This window comes from Bombina bombina, chromosome 1 (genome assembly GCF_027579735.1).
Source record: "Bombina bombina isolate aBomBom1 chromosome 1, aBomBom1.pri, whole genome shotgun sequence".
Taxonomy (NCBI): Eukaryota; Metazoa; Chordata; class Amphibia; order Anura; family Bombinatoridae; genus Bombina; species Bombina bombina.
This window is the reverse complement of record NC_069499.1, coordinates 1,038,666,574-1,038,683,534: the sequence shown is the minus strand read 5'-3', so window position 1 is coordinate 1,038,683,534 and position 16,961 is coordinate 1,038,666,574. Positions and strand designations below refer to the sequence as shown.

General features: G+C 40.8%; 1 protein-coding gene across 1 annotated transcript in view; it reads right to left on the bottom strand.

Moving 5' to 3' along the window:
• Positions 1-509: 509 nt before the first annotated feature.
• Positions 510-16,961, bottom strand: part of STK4 (serine/threonine kinase 4) — a 240,117-nt gene continuing 223,665 nt past the window's right edge. The window contains exons 9-11 of the mRNA XM_053720089.1: positions 12,542-12,728; positions 9,183-9,334; positions 510-2,769 (exon numbers count right to left, since the gene is read on the bottom strand). Of these exons, the coding sequence (XP_053576064.1) occupies positions 2,611-2,769; positions 9,183-9,334; positions 12,542-12,728 (498 nt within the window). The 3' untranslated portion in view covers positions 510-2,610. The remainder of the gene's footprint in view (positions 2,770-9,182; positions 9,335-12,541; positions 12,729-16,961) is intronic.

Sequence of the window (16,961 nt, the reverse complement as noted above, 5' to 3'; positions counted from 1 at the left end):
AACAGTTGGTTGGGAACACTGTCATTTTGTTCAGATGATCCAGTGCCAGGATTAGGTTGTAACGTCCTAGTAGCATGATAGGACACCCATCTTTTAAATGGGGCCTTAGGATGTATACCATTTATATGGTGAGCAGCATATACAAGTGTATTTTATCACAAGCTTGTCCAACCTAGGCTTGTGAGGAGCCTTGATTTACCCCCCAAAGCATTTCATCTGATTTCCACTACTTCACACTAAGCACTGTATGTTTATACACCAAGCAGACATTATTCAGTCATTTAGCAATTAATTTGTACTGACAGAGATGTAAGTCTTTATAGGTACAGCAATAAACCAACCAGCCAAATTTTTACACTTGTACAAGACAAACCGTATGTGTATAGGTAAAAACAATGCTCATTTGGAAGTTTCTTTATACAGCACTCTGAGTGAAGAAAAAAAAGAATAAAAAAGGGAGGTGAAAATGTGGCAAAATAGCTCTTAAAGCAACAGAACTGCACTTCTGATAAATTAAGTGAATACAACTTTATTAACCTATAAAGCAAAATGCTGTCAGTTATCTCATACTGGTTAAACAAAACCAAACATTGATACAAAAAAACCTGTAAAAAACAGTCTTGAAATCAATTTACTACCTTACTGTACTCAGGATCACCGTTTAGCCCTTCTGCTACATAAAAATACAAAATGTACAGCAGAACATAAGCATAATAAAATGACCTTTATTTACAGCAGCTTGGGTCACTTATCTACACACAAACACATTTTGGTGCAAAAAGTAAAAAAAAGACATCAATATATAACTTGCCTGATGGGCAATCACATTATATAACATATAAAAAGCTGAAATACTGTATATTCCCGTTTCAATTCACAGGTCATAATCCATGGAATCTAGTATAATATGAAATGTATTCATCTTAAAATTAATAATATTAAAACCCCTTTTGATATCGTTTGGTCACAATAAATCCAGGCTAAATATCCATGATCGACTATCTAGAATTTCCACAGACCCTACATACCACCTACCTTATATTTTTTCCTCTTCTATATGCTGGTATAGGCAGTGAGTGAAACTACAGTAAATCATGACTACATTCCAGTGAACTATACCACTGTTGTCTAAGGTTTCAAATAAGTTTTTACTATGGGCTAAATTATAAGTGGCTGGGTGCATTATCTTTTGCACAACCTCACATACAGAATGCACAATCTGGTAACCTAAGCAACTTAACGCAGCCAACACTTTTTAATTGTGCCCTATACGTTTTAGCATAGAGAGCACTATTAGCATACTCATTGTGCACAAATATCAAGTGGTGAGTTGTGTTGTACTCAAGAACACTCCAAAATATTGCTCTAAAATGAAGTAAACCATTATTATTAGTATAGAACAGAACTACAGGAAGAGCCTCCACTACTTGCGCTCCATTGGCTTAGTGCACCCTCTGCTTCATGCATCTTCTACTTAAAGCTTGAGTGACATCCAACATGAATTTTACTGTGCACCACCACAGAAGTCATAATGTGAGGGATTTAGCACATTCGCTCTGACATGCAGATGTTAGCACGTTCTATTGCTTGAAGAATAAAAACAACTTTGGACTGTTAAAATGAGCACAAACATGGAAGCAATATTGATTTTACTTGAGTGATGTTAATGCACAATAGTACTATTTTTTGTGTGCTTTACTTGTAATCTAGGCAATTATGTTTTGTAATAATAGCTTAGCTTATTTTTCTTGAGTAACTCACAAATTATTCCGAGTAATCTTAATTTGAATTTCCAAGCTTGTCTTTGTATGGGAATCACAGTGGCAGAAGTATTCATGCCTCTTAATACTATGTGCAACTAGTCACTAAGTCCATTTTTGTTTGTATAGCTACCTAGACCTGGCATAATTCAATGTATGTTCCTCAAAATACAATGCAATTTGGACATGTATTCCTTTGTTTAATTTTAAATGACAAAATGGTTGTCCATACATTAATGTTACCAATAAGAAGAAATATATAATAAAAACATTTCACAAATTAAAAAAATAGATAATGCTCAAACAAATTAATACAACAAAACGTCTCTGAAATGTTTATAAAATGTGTTTGGTGTTACTTCTTAAATATTATATATGTTTATAACATTGGCAATCTAAATTGCAAACATTTTTTTTTATCTTCATGTATTGAATCTTTTGATGTTTATATACACACAAAATACAAATAATTCCACTGTAAAAAAAAAAAAAACCACTTTAAAAATATATATTAAAATGTATCAAAATAGAATATATTCCAATGCTCTAAATGATTCAGATAGAACATGCAATTTTAAACAACTTTCCAATTTACTTCCATTACCTAATTTGTTTAGCTCTCTTAGTATTCTTTGTTGAAAAGCATACCTAGGTAGGCTCAGGAGCTGCTGATTTGTGTCTGTCTCATTTTTGGTTCACCCAATGTGCATTGCTATTTCTTCAACAAAGGATACAAATAGAATAGTATTATAGAAGTAAATTTGAAAGTTGTTTAAAATGTTTTTCTCTATTTGAATCATGAAATAAAAAAAATAGGTTTTATGCCATTTAATGTATAGTAGTATCTTCTTCAGAAACTTTGTTGTCTGCGCTTCTTTGATTCAATGGCTTCTAGAATGGGTTGACGCTTTGCCTGATATCTTTGGTGTATTTCTTCAATTTCCTGCTCCATCATTGGGTCAAGAGCGTTCAGCTTCATCTGAATGTCATCAACACTCCAGTCTTTTAACTACGAGAAAGGATAAGAGAAAAAATACACTGATCAAAACTCACTCATTTTACACATAAAGTAAAACCACATAAGAACATGTTTGTAGAAAGCCACTCACCACTGGAGTAAGTAGAAATGCTTTCCGGAAGTCTGACAAGGTGGGTTCTCACCCTTAAATATATTTATGTCCTTTCTGCTTGAGTCAGTTCATATATAGCTAAGGAAACCTCTTTGGAGAAAGGGAGAAGAAAGGGACTGACCCTTAAATGGCATTTAGAGGGATAAGCACCGACTGGCATTGTGCCAAGCAAAGTGGCTCTTTAAATATTTTTACTTCAAGTGTGAAGAAATGAATTGACAGATACGTATAAATCTAGTTGTCAACACTTTTGTAGAACCATATAACAAAAGGCTGTCCCTACTAAATGAAACATCTTATGGAGTAGTCCTAGACTAGGAATTACATAAGGGACTCTGGTGCTACGCGGCTCTAGTGTATGTGCGGTGTAATTAGCACGGAGCTCAAAAGCTTCTATTACTGGGACAACTATAACAATCCAGACTACTCAGTCAGTGTTACTTGTAAGGAGCTTAGCTCTTCACTTAAACTTTCCAAACAAACTACATATTTACACAAACTTTTTGTTGTTTTAACTGTATTAGGTGAAAATGCACCATACTCATTTTCATTACAAACCATCTTCATTTTATTAATTCATAAGCAATACTTTCACATCTGTTTAACAGTGATTCTGAGAAGGAACCAGCAACTACGCTAAGCCTCCACATAACAAATTATACTTACCTGCGATAATTTAATTTCCATCGAGGGGAGGAGAGTCCACGGCTTCATTCATTACTGTTGGGAATTAAGAACCTGGCCACCAGGAGAAGGCAAAGACACCCCAGCTAAAGGCTTAAATACCTCCCCCACTTCCCTCATCCCCCAGTCATTCTGCAGAGGGAACAAGGAACAGTAGGAGAAATAGGGAATAAATGGTGCGAGAAGATAAATTAAATTTAGGTCTGCCCATTGGAGCTACGGGCGGGAGCCGTGGATTCTCCTCCCCTCGATGGAAATTAAATTATCAGGTAAGCATAATTTATGTTTTCCATCTGAAGGGGATAAGAGTCCATGGCTTCATTCATTACTGTTGGGAACATATACCCAAGCTCTAGAAGACACTGAATGAAACCGGGAGGGTAAAAGTTGGACCCTAATCTGAGGGCACCACAGCCTACAAAACCTTTCTCCCCAAAACAGCTTCCGCAGAAGCAAAAACGTCAAACTTGTAAAACTTTGTAAAAGTTCGTAAGGAGGACCAGGTAGCCGCCTTACAAATTTGCTCCATAAAGGTCTCATTTTTGAAGGCACAAGACAAAGTTGAATGAGCCGTGATCCTCTGAGGCTTATGTATCGCTGTCTCATAGGCCAAGTGAATCAAGATCCTCAACCAAAAGGACAAAGAAGTAGAAGAGTCCCTCTGCCCCTTGCGCTTCCCTGAATACACCACAAAAAGAGATGTAAACTGTCTGAAATCCTTCGTAGCCTGAAGATAGAACTTTAAGGCACGAACCACATCCAAGTTATGAAGTAACCTCTCCTTAGAAGAAGAAGGGTTAGGACACAAAGAAGGAACAACTATTTCCTGATTGATGTTACGATTAGACACCACCTTGGGAAGAAACTCCAAACCCTGCCGAAGTACAGCCTTATCCACATGAAAAACCAGATAAGGATGCTCACATTGCAAGGCAGCCAGTTCAGATACTCTGCATGCCAATGCAATAGCCATCAGGAAGAGAACCTTCCAGGACAGAATCTTTATGTCAACGGAATGCATAGGCTCAAACGGAACCTTCTGCAATACCCTTTGGTCCAAGTTTAAGCTCCATGGGGGAGCAGACTGTCTAAAGACAGGCCTGATACTAGACAGAGCCTGAACAAAAGATTGAATGTCAGGGAGCTCAGCAAGCCTTCTATGCAACAAGACGGATATACCGAAATCTGTCCCTTTAACCCCTTAAGGACCAGCGACGTACCCTGTATGTCACTGGCCTTTTTTTGGGACTTGATTGTTTTATAGCGCGGTCTTGCCACCAGCGTTGAGACTGCTCTATTCCACAAAGCCTGCTGGAGGGAGGGTATTAATAGCGTGTTCTTGCTAGACTTGTGCTATTATGTCCTGAAAAAACCCTTAACGACCAGTGACATACAGGGTACATTGTGGTCATTAAGGGGTTAAGGAACTGGCGGAAAGACCCTTCTCCAAACCGTCTTGGAGAGACAGAATCCTGGATACCTTCACCTTGTGCCAAGGATATCCATGCTTCTCACACCAGGACAAGTAAGTCCTCCACACCTTATGGTAGATGCGACGAGTGACTGGCTTCCTTGCCTGAATTATAGTATCACACTTTCAGAAAAGCCTCTCTTGGCCAAGACTAGGCGTTCAATCTCCACACAGTCAGCCTCAGAGAATCTAGATTCAGATGTTGAAAAGGGCCCTGTTCCAGCAGATCCCTGCGACAGGGTAACCTCCACAGCGGAGAGGATGACATCCCCACCAGATCCGCAAACAACGTCCTCCGCGGCCACGTTGAAGCAATCAGAATGGCCGAAGCTCGCTCCTGTTTGATGCGTGCCACTACACGAGGTAGAAGTGGTAACGGTGGAAAAATGTAAGCTAGGCTGAACCCCCAAGGTACCGCTAAGAAATCTATCAGCTCTGCCTGGGGATCCCTGGACCTCGACCCATATCGGGGTAGCTTGCAACTGAGTCTGGACGTCATGAGATCTATCTTTGGCGTTCCCCATCTGAGATAAATCTCTGCAAACACCTCGAGGTGAAGAGACCATTCCCCCGGATGGAAGGATTGTCTGCTGAGAAAGTCCGCTTCCCAGTTGTCCACACCTGGAATATGAATCGCTAAGAGCGAGCAGCTGTGGGACTCCACCCACTCCAAGATCCGAGACACCTTCTTTATTGCTAGGGAGCTCCTTGTACCCCCTGATGGTTGATGTAAGCCACCGAGGTAATGTTGTCAGTCTGGAATCTGATGAAGCTGAACGACCCCAGAAGAGGCCATGCCTTCAGAGCATTGTAGATTGCTCGGAGTTCCAGAATATTTATCGAAAGGCAAGACTCCTCCCGGGACCATTTTCCTTGTGCCATCCTGGACGGTCTCAAGAAGGATGTGCCCATGGACAGTTGCTCCGGATGGATCCACCAAGAGAGGGAGATCCGAGCATCCATGGATATCTACTGTGATAGATCTGAATGATCACCGTTCCACTGTCTCAACATGCAAAATTGAAGAGGTCTGAGATGGAACCTGGCAAATGGGATAACGTCTATGCTTGAAACCGTGAGCCCGATCACCTCCATACACTGAGCCACCAAGGGGCTTGAGGAGGGCTGAAGGGCAAGACAGGACGACGCAATCTTCCTGTGTCGATGGTCTGTCAGAAATATTTTCATGGACATAGAGTCTATTATCGTGCCCAGGAACTCCACCCTGTTGCTGGGAACTCTTTCCTGAGTTGATCTTCCAACCGTGAGATTGGAGCAAAAGAAGAAAAGCCCTCGAATGATCCTCTGCGAGACTGAGCGACGGCGCCTGGACTAGGATGTTGTCCAGATAAGGCGCCACAGCAATGCCTCTGGATCTGGCCACTGCAAGCAGCGCCCCCAAAACCTTCGTGAAGACTCTCGGGGCCGTCGCCAGACCAAAAGGAAGGGCCACAAACTGGAAGTGTTGGTCCAGAAACACAAATCTTAGGAACTTGAAGTGGTCCCTGTGAATTGGCACATGAAGGTAAGCGTCCTTCAAGTCTATAGTCGTCATGAACTGTCCCTCTTGAACTAGGGGCAGAATAGATCTGATCGTTTACATTTTGAACGATGGAACACTCAGAAACTTGTTTAAACACTTTAGGTCCAGAATCGGAATAGTACCCTAGATCCCGTTCTGCATGGAGTACTGGTACAATAACGCAGAGAGAGGCGAGATCTCTCACACACTCTAGAAAGGCCTCTCTCTTTTCTGGTCTTGAAGACAGGTTTGACAGGAGGAATCTGCCCCGGGGCGGATGGGATCTGAACGCTATCTGGTAACCCTAGGTGACCACTTCCAGAACCCAAGGGTCCTGAACGTCCTGCAAGTAGGCTTCTGAGAGGTAATCTGCCCCCTACTTGGTCCAGAGACCGGTTGGGGGTCATCCCTTCATGCTGATTTCGTCTCGGCAGGCTTCTTGCTCTGCTTAGACTTGTTCCAAGATTGAGCTGGCTTCCAAGATTCCTTGGACTGGTCCACTCTCATGGCGGGCTGCTGGCGCTGGGCCTTGTCCGCAAGAAAGGGACGAAAAGTAGATCCCTTAGGCTTACCCTTCTTATCTTGCGGTAGGAAAGCTCCCTTGCCTCCCGTAACCGTGGGTATGATCGAATCAAATCCTGGACCGAACCGAATCTTTCCTTGAAAAGGCAGACACAACAGCCTCGACTTAGAGTTCATGTCCGCAGACCAAGACTTTAGCCACAGAGCCCTGCGAGCTAAAACTGAAAAACCTGACACATTAGCGTTCAGGCGAATAATTTACATATTGGCATCACAGATGAAAGAATTGGTGATCCTCAGCGCCTAAATCTTATACTGTATCTCGTTGATGGAAGTCTCCCCCACCACCATTTCACACAGGGATTCACATCAATATGTCGCAGCTCCAGCAACCCACGCAAACACCACTGCAGGCTGAAAAACAAACCCTGTGTGCTAAAACATCTTTCTTAACATGTTTTCCAGCTTTTTATCCATGGGCTCTTTAAACGACAAACTATCCTTGAGGTAGCAAGCACCTGCTTCAGCAAAAAGCACAAATTCTCCATCCTAAACCTAAAATCAGGCTCCTCCGCAGCCGGAGGTTTAGATGACACGGACTCCGACTCTTAGGAGGAGGCCCCTTCTGGGTCAGACCTATGCTTGCGCTTAGCAGAACATGGTAAGGCATGGATCACCTTCGAAAACCACCGATTTCAGTTGGTCCGCAAAGTCCGACAGCCAAAGAATCTCTCCCGAAGGAGTAAAAGTTGGACCCTGGGGTGCTGCATGTGCAATTGGAGATGAATGCAAGGAACACACCTCACGGGCCGGAGAACCCTCAAAGGTGGACGGCTCAGTAGTACAAGACATCCATTTACATTTAGATGTCGTCACTTTATCAAGGCATGTGGAACATAGTTGAGCAGGCTGATCTACCAGAACCTCCTAACAATAAACACAGCAATGAGACTTTGTTAAAGAGAGAGAACCCTCTAGCGTGTCAGAGTCCTCCATAACTTGCGCTTTTATAACGGACTAGACTAGCTTAAAAAACTGGCACCTTTATACCTCCAATGGCCGGGGCACCCACCACCTTCTAGGACCCGGACAACAGAAACTGTTTCGTCTCCTGCACCGTAGATCAACCGAGGAAGAGAGATAGGCAGGACCGCCCCTGCACTAAGGGGAAAACGTGCCAAAAAGAACCGCGCAATACTCCTGCCAGTAACCTGAATGTTCCACACATTGCCAGAGCCTCATCTCCCACATAACGCAACAATGACACAAACAATATCATGTATAACCCCCCCTGTTCAATAATATTAACCCTCGATTCTTTAAAGATAAAAGGTGTCACACTGTGACCCTGTCTTCTGTGTTATCATTATGAATAAAAAATGAAACGATCTTACCAGAATCTACGCCGTGGAACAGGAACACAGCCCTTCAAGTGTGACAAGTTAGTAGCCTCGCTTCTGACAAGGACTTAAGTGCAGAAAGCAGGCAGCGAAACTCGTCAACGCTGATTGCTTGTGGAGGTGTTAATATGAGTCAGGATGGTTTCGCAGAAAGACTCTCCCTGCATCTCCGGACTCTAACCTTTGCCCAGTCTCTCACTGAAAGGAAGACAGGACTACTTAAAACTCCAGTCCCACAGCGAAGAGTACTACCCTCCATAAGAGACTACTCTGAATCCTCGGCACTTCTCTGCCATCCTCCTGTGACGAAAGGCAAAGAATGACTGGGAGATGAGAGAAGTGGGGGAGGTATTTAAGCCTTTGGCTGGGGTGTCTTTGCCTCCTCCTGGTGGCCAGGTTCTTAATCCCCAACAGTAATGAATGAAGCCGTGGACTCTCCTCTCCATTAGAATGCTAAGCTAAAAAGGTGAGTGAATACCTACATATTCTATATGGGTCTCTCTATTTTTCTTTTTTTAAAGATATTGGTATAATACTACACTTCGAGAGACTTCATCTACTTTATACACACACACATACATATATATATATATATATATATATATATATATACATACATATACACACACATATATAAACAATCCACCTAATTTTCTTACTGTCAATATTAGATAATAGTTCCATAATACTCACAAAACTATAGTCTCCATTGAGAGGTATTTTCCAGTTAGATAAATCTGGAGCTTGGGAGGAGGTCTTCTTTTCCTCTGTACTTGTCTGGTTTTCATGTTGTTCAAAATATTCAAGGAATGATGGTTTAGCTGGCTGAGCAGGCGAGTTGCTCTCTGGAAGTTTACCGATACCAAAGGTTAGATACTGACATATTGAGTAGTGTAAAGTGAATGACATGTAAATTATACATCTGTATCTCTGATTCCTAATGTCTGACTGAATGGTAAACTAGCAGAGTGCTTAGTAAGCGGTGACATAGTTACCATGGGCACATGACAACACTAGGTACTTTTGAGGATGCAAAAGTTACTGAGGTTTAGCAGCACTGCCACATATTTTCTTTTAATGTGCACGTTAATCTTATCTTTTCTATTGAAACTAAATAATGGTGATTTTGTTAACACAATGACAGTGGCAAGCACTGTCTTCTCCAGACTCCAGATTGGCTACTCCAAATAAGGAAAGTGATGGGTGATGGTGATCTTTTACCATTGTAAAACAATTACAGCAAACAAAGTGTTAATTCGTTCCAATATAAGGCAGACTGACCCAAATTTGATCATAGGAGTAAATTGGAGACTTTATAAAAATGATATTCTCTATCTGAATAATGAAAAAAAAACTTTAGGTTTCACTGAATTGTGTGAGCAAGCCCAGTTACTGACTTCAGGACCAATTCAACTTATTTCAATCTTGGGCAATCTGGGGATTAGATTAAATGTAACATTTGTGTGAATGCGCAGTACATACAGATTTGGGCCTTTTATATTTAGTTTCATTGCAGTATAAATATTTGCTGTAATGGCCAGGCTAGACCAGACCGACTGTGCAAACTTAAAAAAAAAATTGCACTAGAAAGAACTAAGAATTAAAGGGACACTGAACCCAAATTTTTTCTTTCGTGATTCAGATAGTACATGACATTTTAAGCAACTTTCTAATTTACTCCTATTATCACATTTTCTTCATTATCTTGCTATCTTTATTTGAAATGCAAGAATGTAAGTTTAGATGCCGGCCCATTTTTGGTGAACAACCTGGGTTGTTCTTGCTGATTGGTGGATAAATTCATCCACCAATAAAAAAAGTGTTGTCAAGAGTCCTGAACCAAAAACAAAAGCTTAGATGCATTCTTTTCAAATAAAGATAGCAAGACAACGAAGAAAAATTGATAATAGGGGCAAATTAGAAATTTGCTTAAAATTGCATTCTCTATCTGAATCACAAAAGAAAAAAAATGAGTTCAGTGTCCCTTTAAGTCAATTAGCTACAGACATGTAGCAGGGTTACACTTTGCAGATGTATTTTACATAAAAAGCAGGTAAAATAAATGATGAATGTATTTTGCAATGTTTTATTTTACTTTAACATTTTATAGGGAGATTCAATGTTAAAAGGACAGTAAAGTCATAAATAGACATTCATGATTTAGACAGAGCGTACAATTTTAAACAACTTTGCAATTTACTTCTATTATTTAATTTGCTTCCTTCTATTGTTATACTTTGCTGAAAGGTTTAACTAGGAAAGTTCAGAAGCAGCAAAGAACCTAGGTTCTAGCTGCTGATTGGTGACTGCATATATATATTATATATATATATATATATACCGATTGTCATTGGCTCACCCATGTGTTCAGTTAGTAACCAGTAGTGCATTGATGCACCTTCAACAAATGATACCAAGAGAATTAAGGAAATTAGATAATAGAAGTTAATTGAAAAGTTGTTTAAAATTGTATGTTCTACCTAAATCATGAAAGAAACATTTTAGGTTTAATGTCCCTTTAAAGGGACACTGAACCCAATTTTTTTGTGTGTGATTCATATAGAGCATGCAATTTTAAGCAACTTTCTAATTTACTCCTATTATCAATTTTTCTTCGTTCTTTGGCTATCTTTATTTGAAAAAGAAGGCATCTAAGCTAAGGAGCCAGACAATTTTTGGTTCAGTAATCTGAACAGCACTAGTTTATTGGTACTGTCCAATCCGCAAGGACAACCCAGGCTGTTCACCAAAAATGGGCTGGCATCTAAACTTATATTCTTGCTTTTCAAATAAAGATACCAAAATTTGACAGGAGGAGTAAATTAGAACTTTGCTTAAAATTGCCTGCTCTATCTGAATCACAAAAGAAAAAATATGGGTTCAGTGTTGCTTTAAGTTTAATGTCCCTTTAAACATTGATGTTCTGTTTTACTGTTGCTCACTGTGTTGCTATTTCAGGCATTGTGTTAACTTCCTTAAAATTAGAAGCATTATTTCCAGTGGTAATTCCGATAATGCTATTCATATACTTCTTTTTTTGTAACTGAATAGTATTTCATTAATCATTTAGGCAGCTCTTTGTTTTCTTATCATATTTCCTGATTTTTTTTAATACAAGATCATATAAAATACTATTGAAGGTTTGGTCAAGAATCAATGTTTTTAACTTTTATGTTAGGAAGTTGTTAAACAATTTTAATCACACAGCAGATGAGACTGGGTTTTGTGACCTTAATAGAGCTATGAAGGTTACGTTTTGCAGGTCAGACACAGTAAGAGACTTGTTATCCTTAGGGAGAATTCTCTTTCGGACTCAGGGATTGGTTTAGTTGCTGGGAACAAATAAAGGACTGCAGTGGGATTGAGTTACAGCATGTCAAGCAGAATGTAAACTAGCACTGTCTCTGTGGTCTCAGACGTACTCTTATATAGCAATGAAAATGTGCTAGACTGTGAAAGGACAAAACTGTTCAACCAGAGAATGTGTATAAACTATAACAAAAAAAATGACTTTAATTTCCCTTTAAGGCATATTTGCCTAACATATTGCAACAATTAAGCACCACACTTAAAAAAGATAAGTAAAAAAAATAAATGTTTTAAAAATTATGTATTGCTCTTTACAAATTTAGCAGCACTTCAGGGATATGTCTCTTGAAAAGACTGGTCAAATCTATGTTCTTAATCTTATTTTGAATGGCCAATAAGGGACAGTTGTAAAATAAGCATGTGCTCTGATCTATCCAATCACTGTACAGAATATTGCAGGTTCAGGTCATTTTCACCATACTTATGATGGAGACACTCCAATAACTCTGTAGGGAGTAGAATCATAATAATACGTAAAAGGAATTTACAGCAAAAGCAGGCAAAATAAAGACTGGATGTATGAATGGTGTATTCAATTTTATTCCTTCCCCCCTTGTAATAGGTCTCTGTACTGTATTAACAGTACCTGTTGCTGCAATCTATCCTGAAAAGCATCCGCTGCTTGTTAAATCTACCCCTAGATCTGGATATCAAACAATGGAGAACCAAGTAAAACAACTTACTTTTCATGGTACCCGTCTCCTCCTCGTCTTCACTATTTATCAACATTGTACCTAGTTGCGTTTCCAATCGGTCATTTTCTACCATTGTATTATCCATCACTTCATTCATTGTAGTAAATGCTTGCATCGTGTTCATCTCTTTTCGTTTTGCTTGAACCATTGTACTAGAATCAACCTCATTTTCTTCCTAAAAAATCAGGACAAAAAATGTGTTGGAATGAAATTCTTTCTATATAGAATTATGTATTAGTCATACATCCAAACTATAAGAACAAATGCTGTGTTGTGTATTATTTATTTTATAGAACACTTAGAAGACCTCCTGTAAACGTATGTAAGCTATAATGTGGTAGTGTTAGCTGTTCCAAGCAGAGACTGGCTACACTGTGTTCTATACAAAGTAAATATCCCTAAGACAATACGTTGGAATATAGAAATATTAAATATATAGTGACAGTATGCACTGTACCTAACACACAAAACCTGAGTCTAACAAATATACGCCTAGATTTAGAGTTCTGCGTTAGCCGTCAAAAACAGCGTTAAGGGGTCCTAATGCTGCTTTTGGCCACCCGCTGGTATTTAGATTCAGGCAGGAAAGGGTCTAACGCTCACTTTCAAGCCACGACTTTTCCATACCGCAGATCCCCTTACGCCAATTGCGTATCCTATCTTTTCAATGGGATCTTCCTAACGCCGGTATTTAGAGTCTTGGCTGAAGTGAGCAGTAGAGCCTCTACCGACAAAACTCCAGCCGCAGAAAAAAGTCAGTAGTTAAGAGCTTTCTGGGCTAACACCGGTTTATAAAGCTCTTAACTACTGTTCTATAAAGTACACTAACACCCATAAACTACCTATGTACCCCTAAACCGAGGTCCCCCCACATCGCCGCCACTATAATAAATATTTTTAACATCTAATCTGCCGACCGCACACCACCGCCACCTACATTATCCCTATGTACCCCTAATCTGCTGCCCCTAACATCGCCGACACCTACATAATATTTATTAACCCCTAATCTGCCCCCCCCCCCAACGTTGCCGCCACCTAACTACACTTATTAACGCCTAATCTGCCGACCGGACCTCGCCGCTACTCTAATAAATGTATTAACCCCTAAACCGCCGCACTCCCGCCTCACAAACACTATAATAAATATTATTAACCCCTAATCTGCCCTCCCTAACATCGCCGCCACCTAACTTCAAGTATTAACCCCTAATCTGCCGACCGGACCTCGCCGCTACTATAATAAATGTATTAACCCCTAAAGCTAAGTCTAACCCTAACACCCCCCCTAAATTAAATATAATTTTAATCTAACAAAATAAATTAACTCTTATTAACTAAAGTCTTCCTATTTAAAACTAAATACTTACCTGTAAAATAAACCCTAATATAGCTACAATATAACGAATAATTATATTGTATCTATTTTAGGATTTATATTTATTTTACAGGCAACTTTGTATTTATTTTAACTAGGTACAATAGCTATTAAATAGTTATTTACTATTTAATAGCTACCTAGTTAAAATAATTACCAAATTACCTGTAAAATAAATCCTAACCTAAGATACAATTAAACCTAACACTACACTATCAATAAATAAATTAAATAAATTAACTACAAGTACCTACAATTAAATAAACTAAACTAAATTACAAAATAAACACTAAATTACAAAAAAATAAAAAAAGATTACAAGAATTTTAAGCTAATTACACCTACTCTAAGCCCCCTAATAAAATAACAAAGCCCCCCAAAATAAAAAAATTTACCTACCCTAATCTAAATTTAAAAAGTTAATAGCTCTATTACCAGCCCTTAAAAGGGCTTTTTGCGGGGCATGCCCCAAAGAAATCAGCTCTTTTGCCTGTAAAACCCCCCCCACAATACCACCCCCCAACATTACAACCCACCACCCACATACCCCTACTCTAACCCAAACCCCCCTTAAATTAACCTAACACTACCCCCCCCGAAGATCTCCCTACCTTGAGTCGTGTTCACCCAGCCGGGCACCGGTGGACCAAAAGAGGACATCCTGAGCAAAATAAAGGGGGGGAAGAGCAAAAGAGGGGGGAGAGAGAGAGCAAAAAAGAGGGGAGAGAGATAGCAAAAGAGAGGGGAGAGAGCAAAACAGGGGAGAGAGAGCAAAAGAGAGGGGAGAGAGGGAGAGCAAAAGTCTTCATCCTATCCAGGCAGAAGAGGACATCCGGACCGGCAAACATCTTCATCCAAGCGGAATCTTCTATCTTCATCCATCCGGAGCAGAGCCATCTTCTTCCAGCCGACGCGGATCCATCCTTCTTCCCCGACGCGGATCCATCCTTCTTCCCCGACGGCTACTCACCGAATGAAGGTTCCTTTAAATGACGTCATCCAAGATGGCTTCCCTCGAATTCCGATTGGCTGATAGGATTCTATCAGCCAATCGGAATTAAGGTAGGAAAAATCCTGTTCCGGATGGATGAAGATAGAAGATGCCGCTTGGATGAAGATGTCTGCCGGTCCGGATGTCCTCTTCTGCCCGGATAGGATAAAGACTTCTGCCGCTCCGGATGTCCTCTTTTGGTCCATCGGTGCCCGGTTGGGTGAACACGACTCAAGGTAGGGAGATCTTCAGGGGGGTAGTGTTAGGTTTATTTAAGGGGGGTTTGGGTTAGAGTAGGGGTATGTGGGTGGTGGGTTGTAATGTTAAGGGGTGGCATTGTGTTTTTTTTACAGGCAAAAGAGCTGATTTCTTTGGGGCATGCCCCGCAAAAAGCCCTTTTTAAAATTATATTTAAATTAAGGGGGTGTTAGGGTTAGACTTGGCTTTAGGGGTTAATACATTTATTATAGTAGCGGCGAGGTCTGGTCGGCAGATTAGAGGTTAATACTTGAAGTTAGGTGGCGGCGATGTTAGGGAGGGCAGATTAGGGGTTAATAAGTGTAAGTAAGGTAGCGACGACGTTGGGGGGGGCAGATTAGGGGTTAATAAATATAATATAGGTGTCGGCGATGTTAGGGGCAGCAGATTAGGGGTACATAGGGATAATGTAGGTTGCAGCGGTGTACGGAGCGGCAGATTAGGGGTTAATAGTATAATGCAGGTGTCAGCAATAGCGGGGGCGGCAGATTAGAGGTTAATAAGTGTAAGGTTAGGGGTGTTTAGACTCGGGGTACATGTTAGGGAGTTAGGTGCAGACTTAGAAACTGTTTCCCCATAGGAAACAATGGGGCTGCGTTAGGAGCTGAACGCTGCTTTTTTGTAGGTGTTAGGTTTTTTTTCAGCCAAAACTGCCCCATTGTTTCCTATGGGGGAATCGTGCACGAGCACGTTTTTCCAGCTAGCCGCTACCGTAAGCAATGCTGGTATTGAGGGTTGAAGTGGCGGTAAATTCGGCTCAACGCACCCTTTTTGGAGCCTAACGGAGCCCTTCAGAGAACTCTCAATACCAGCGTTGTTTAGAAGCAGCGCTAGAAAAAAAAAACACGCATAGCTAACGCACCCCTTTGGCCGCAAAATTCTAAATCTAGGAGATAGATTCTACAAAGGCTGATGTTTAAAAGAAAAGATGGGCAGTCTTTTGTAGTGACGGAACCACCCTGCCATTTTCGGAATCCAAAAAAGGCAGGGTGGTGAAAGAATCCATCCAGATGGATTCTTTCACCACCCCTTTTGCTCGCTCTCTCTCCCCTCTCTTTTGCTCTCTCCCCTCTCTTTTGCTCTCTCCCCTCTATTTTGCTCTCTCCCCTCTATTTTGCTCTCTTTCTCTAACCCCTCTTTTGCTCTTCCCCCCTTTATTTTGCTCTCCCTTACCCCTCTCTTTTGCTCAGTGTCACCATCTAACAATCAGGCATCCGGCTCCATAGGCGGCAGATGCCTTAAGCATCAGGAGCTACAGCTACATCGCTGGAGAGGGGCAGGAGGTGGGTGAGAGGGACGGGACCACTACGGAAAAAAAAGCGTAAGAGCAGCACTGAGTGCTAAGGAGGGAGGGGGGAGGAGGGGGAAGCAGGGTGAGGGGGCTCCTGATGTAAAAAGTGGGGTAGAGGGTGGGAAACCGATCAGTGAGGGGGAGAGGGTAGGGTAATGAGGGGGGGGCAGCTAAAATACAGTAAAATGGGGGCTTCTTTATTAAATAAATAAAAAAAAGACTAAAAACTGCAACAAACTGCCAGTAGCTAAGATGGTGGCCAATAGGTAGAGGCTTAGAGAGCTGTTATATATATATAAAAGCCTTTTATTTTAGCACTGGCAGACTTTCTGCCAATACTTAAGATGGGGGTGACCATTGTGGGGTGGGGGAGGGAAGAGTGTTGTTTGAGAGGGATTAGGGAGGAATCAGGGGGTGGGATGTGTCAGGTGGGAGGCTGATCTCTACACTAAAGCTAAAATTAACCCTACAAGCTTCCTAATTAACCCCT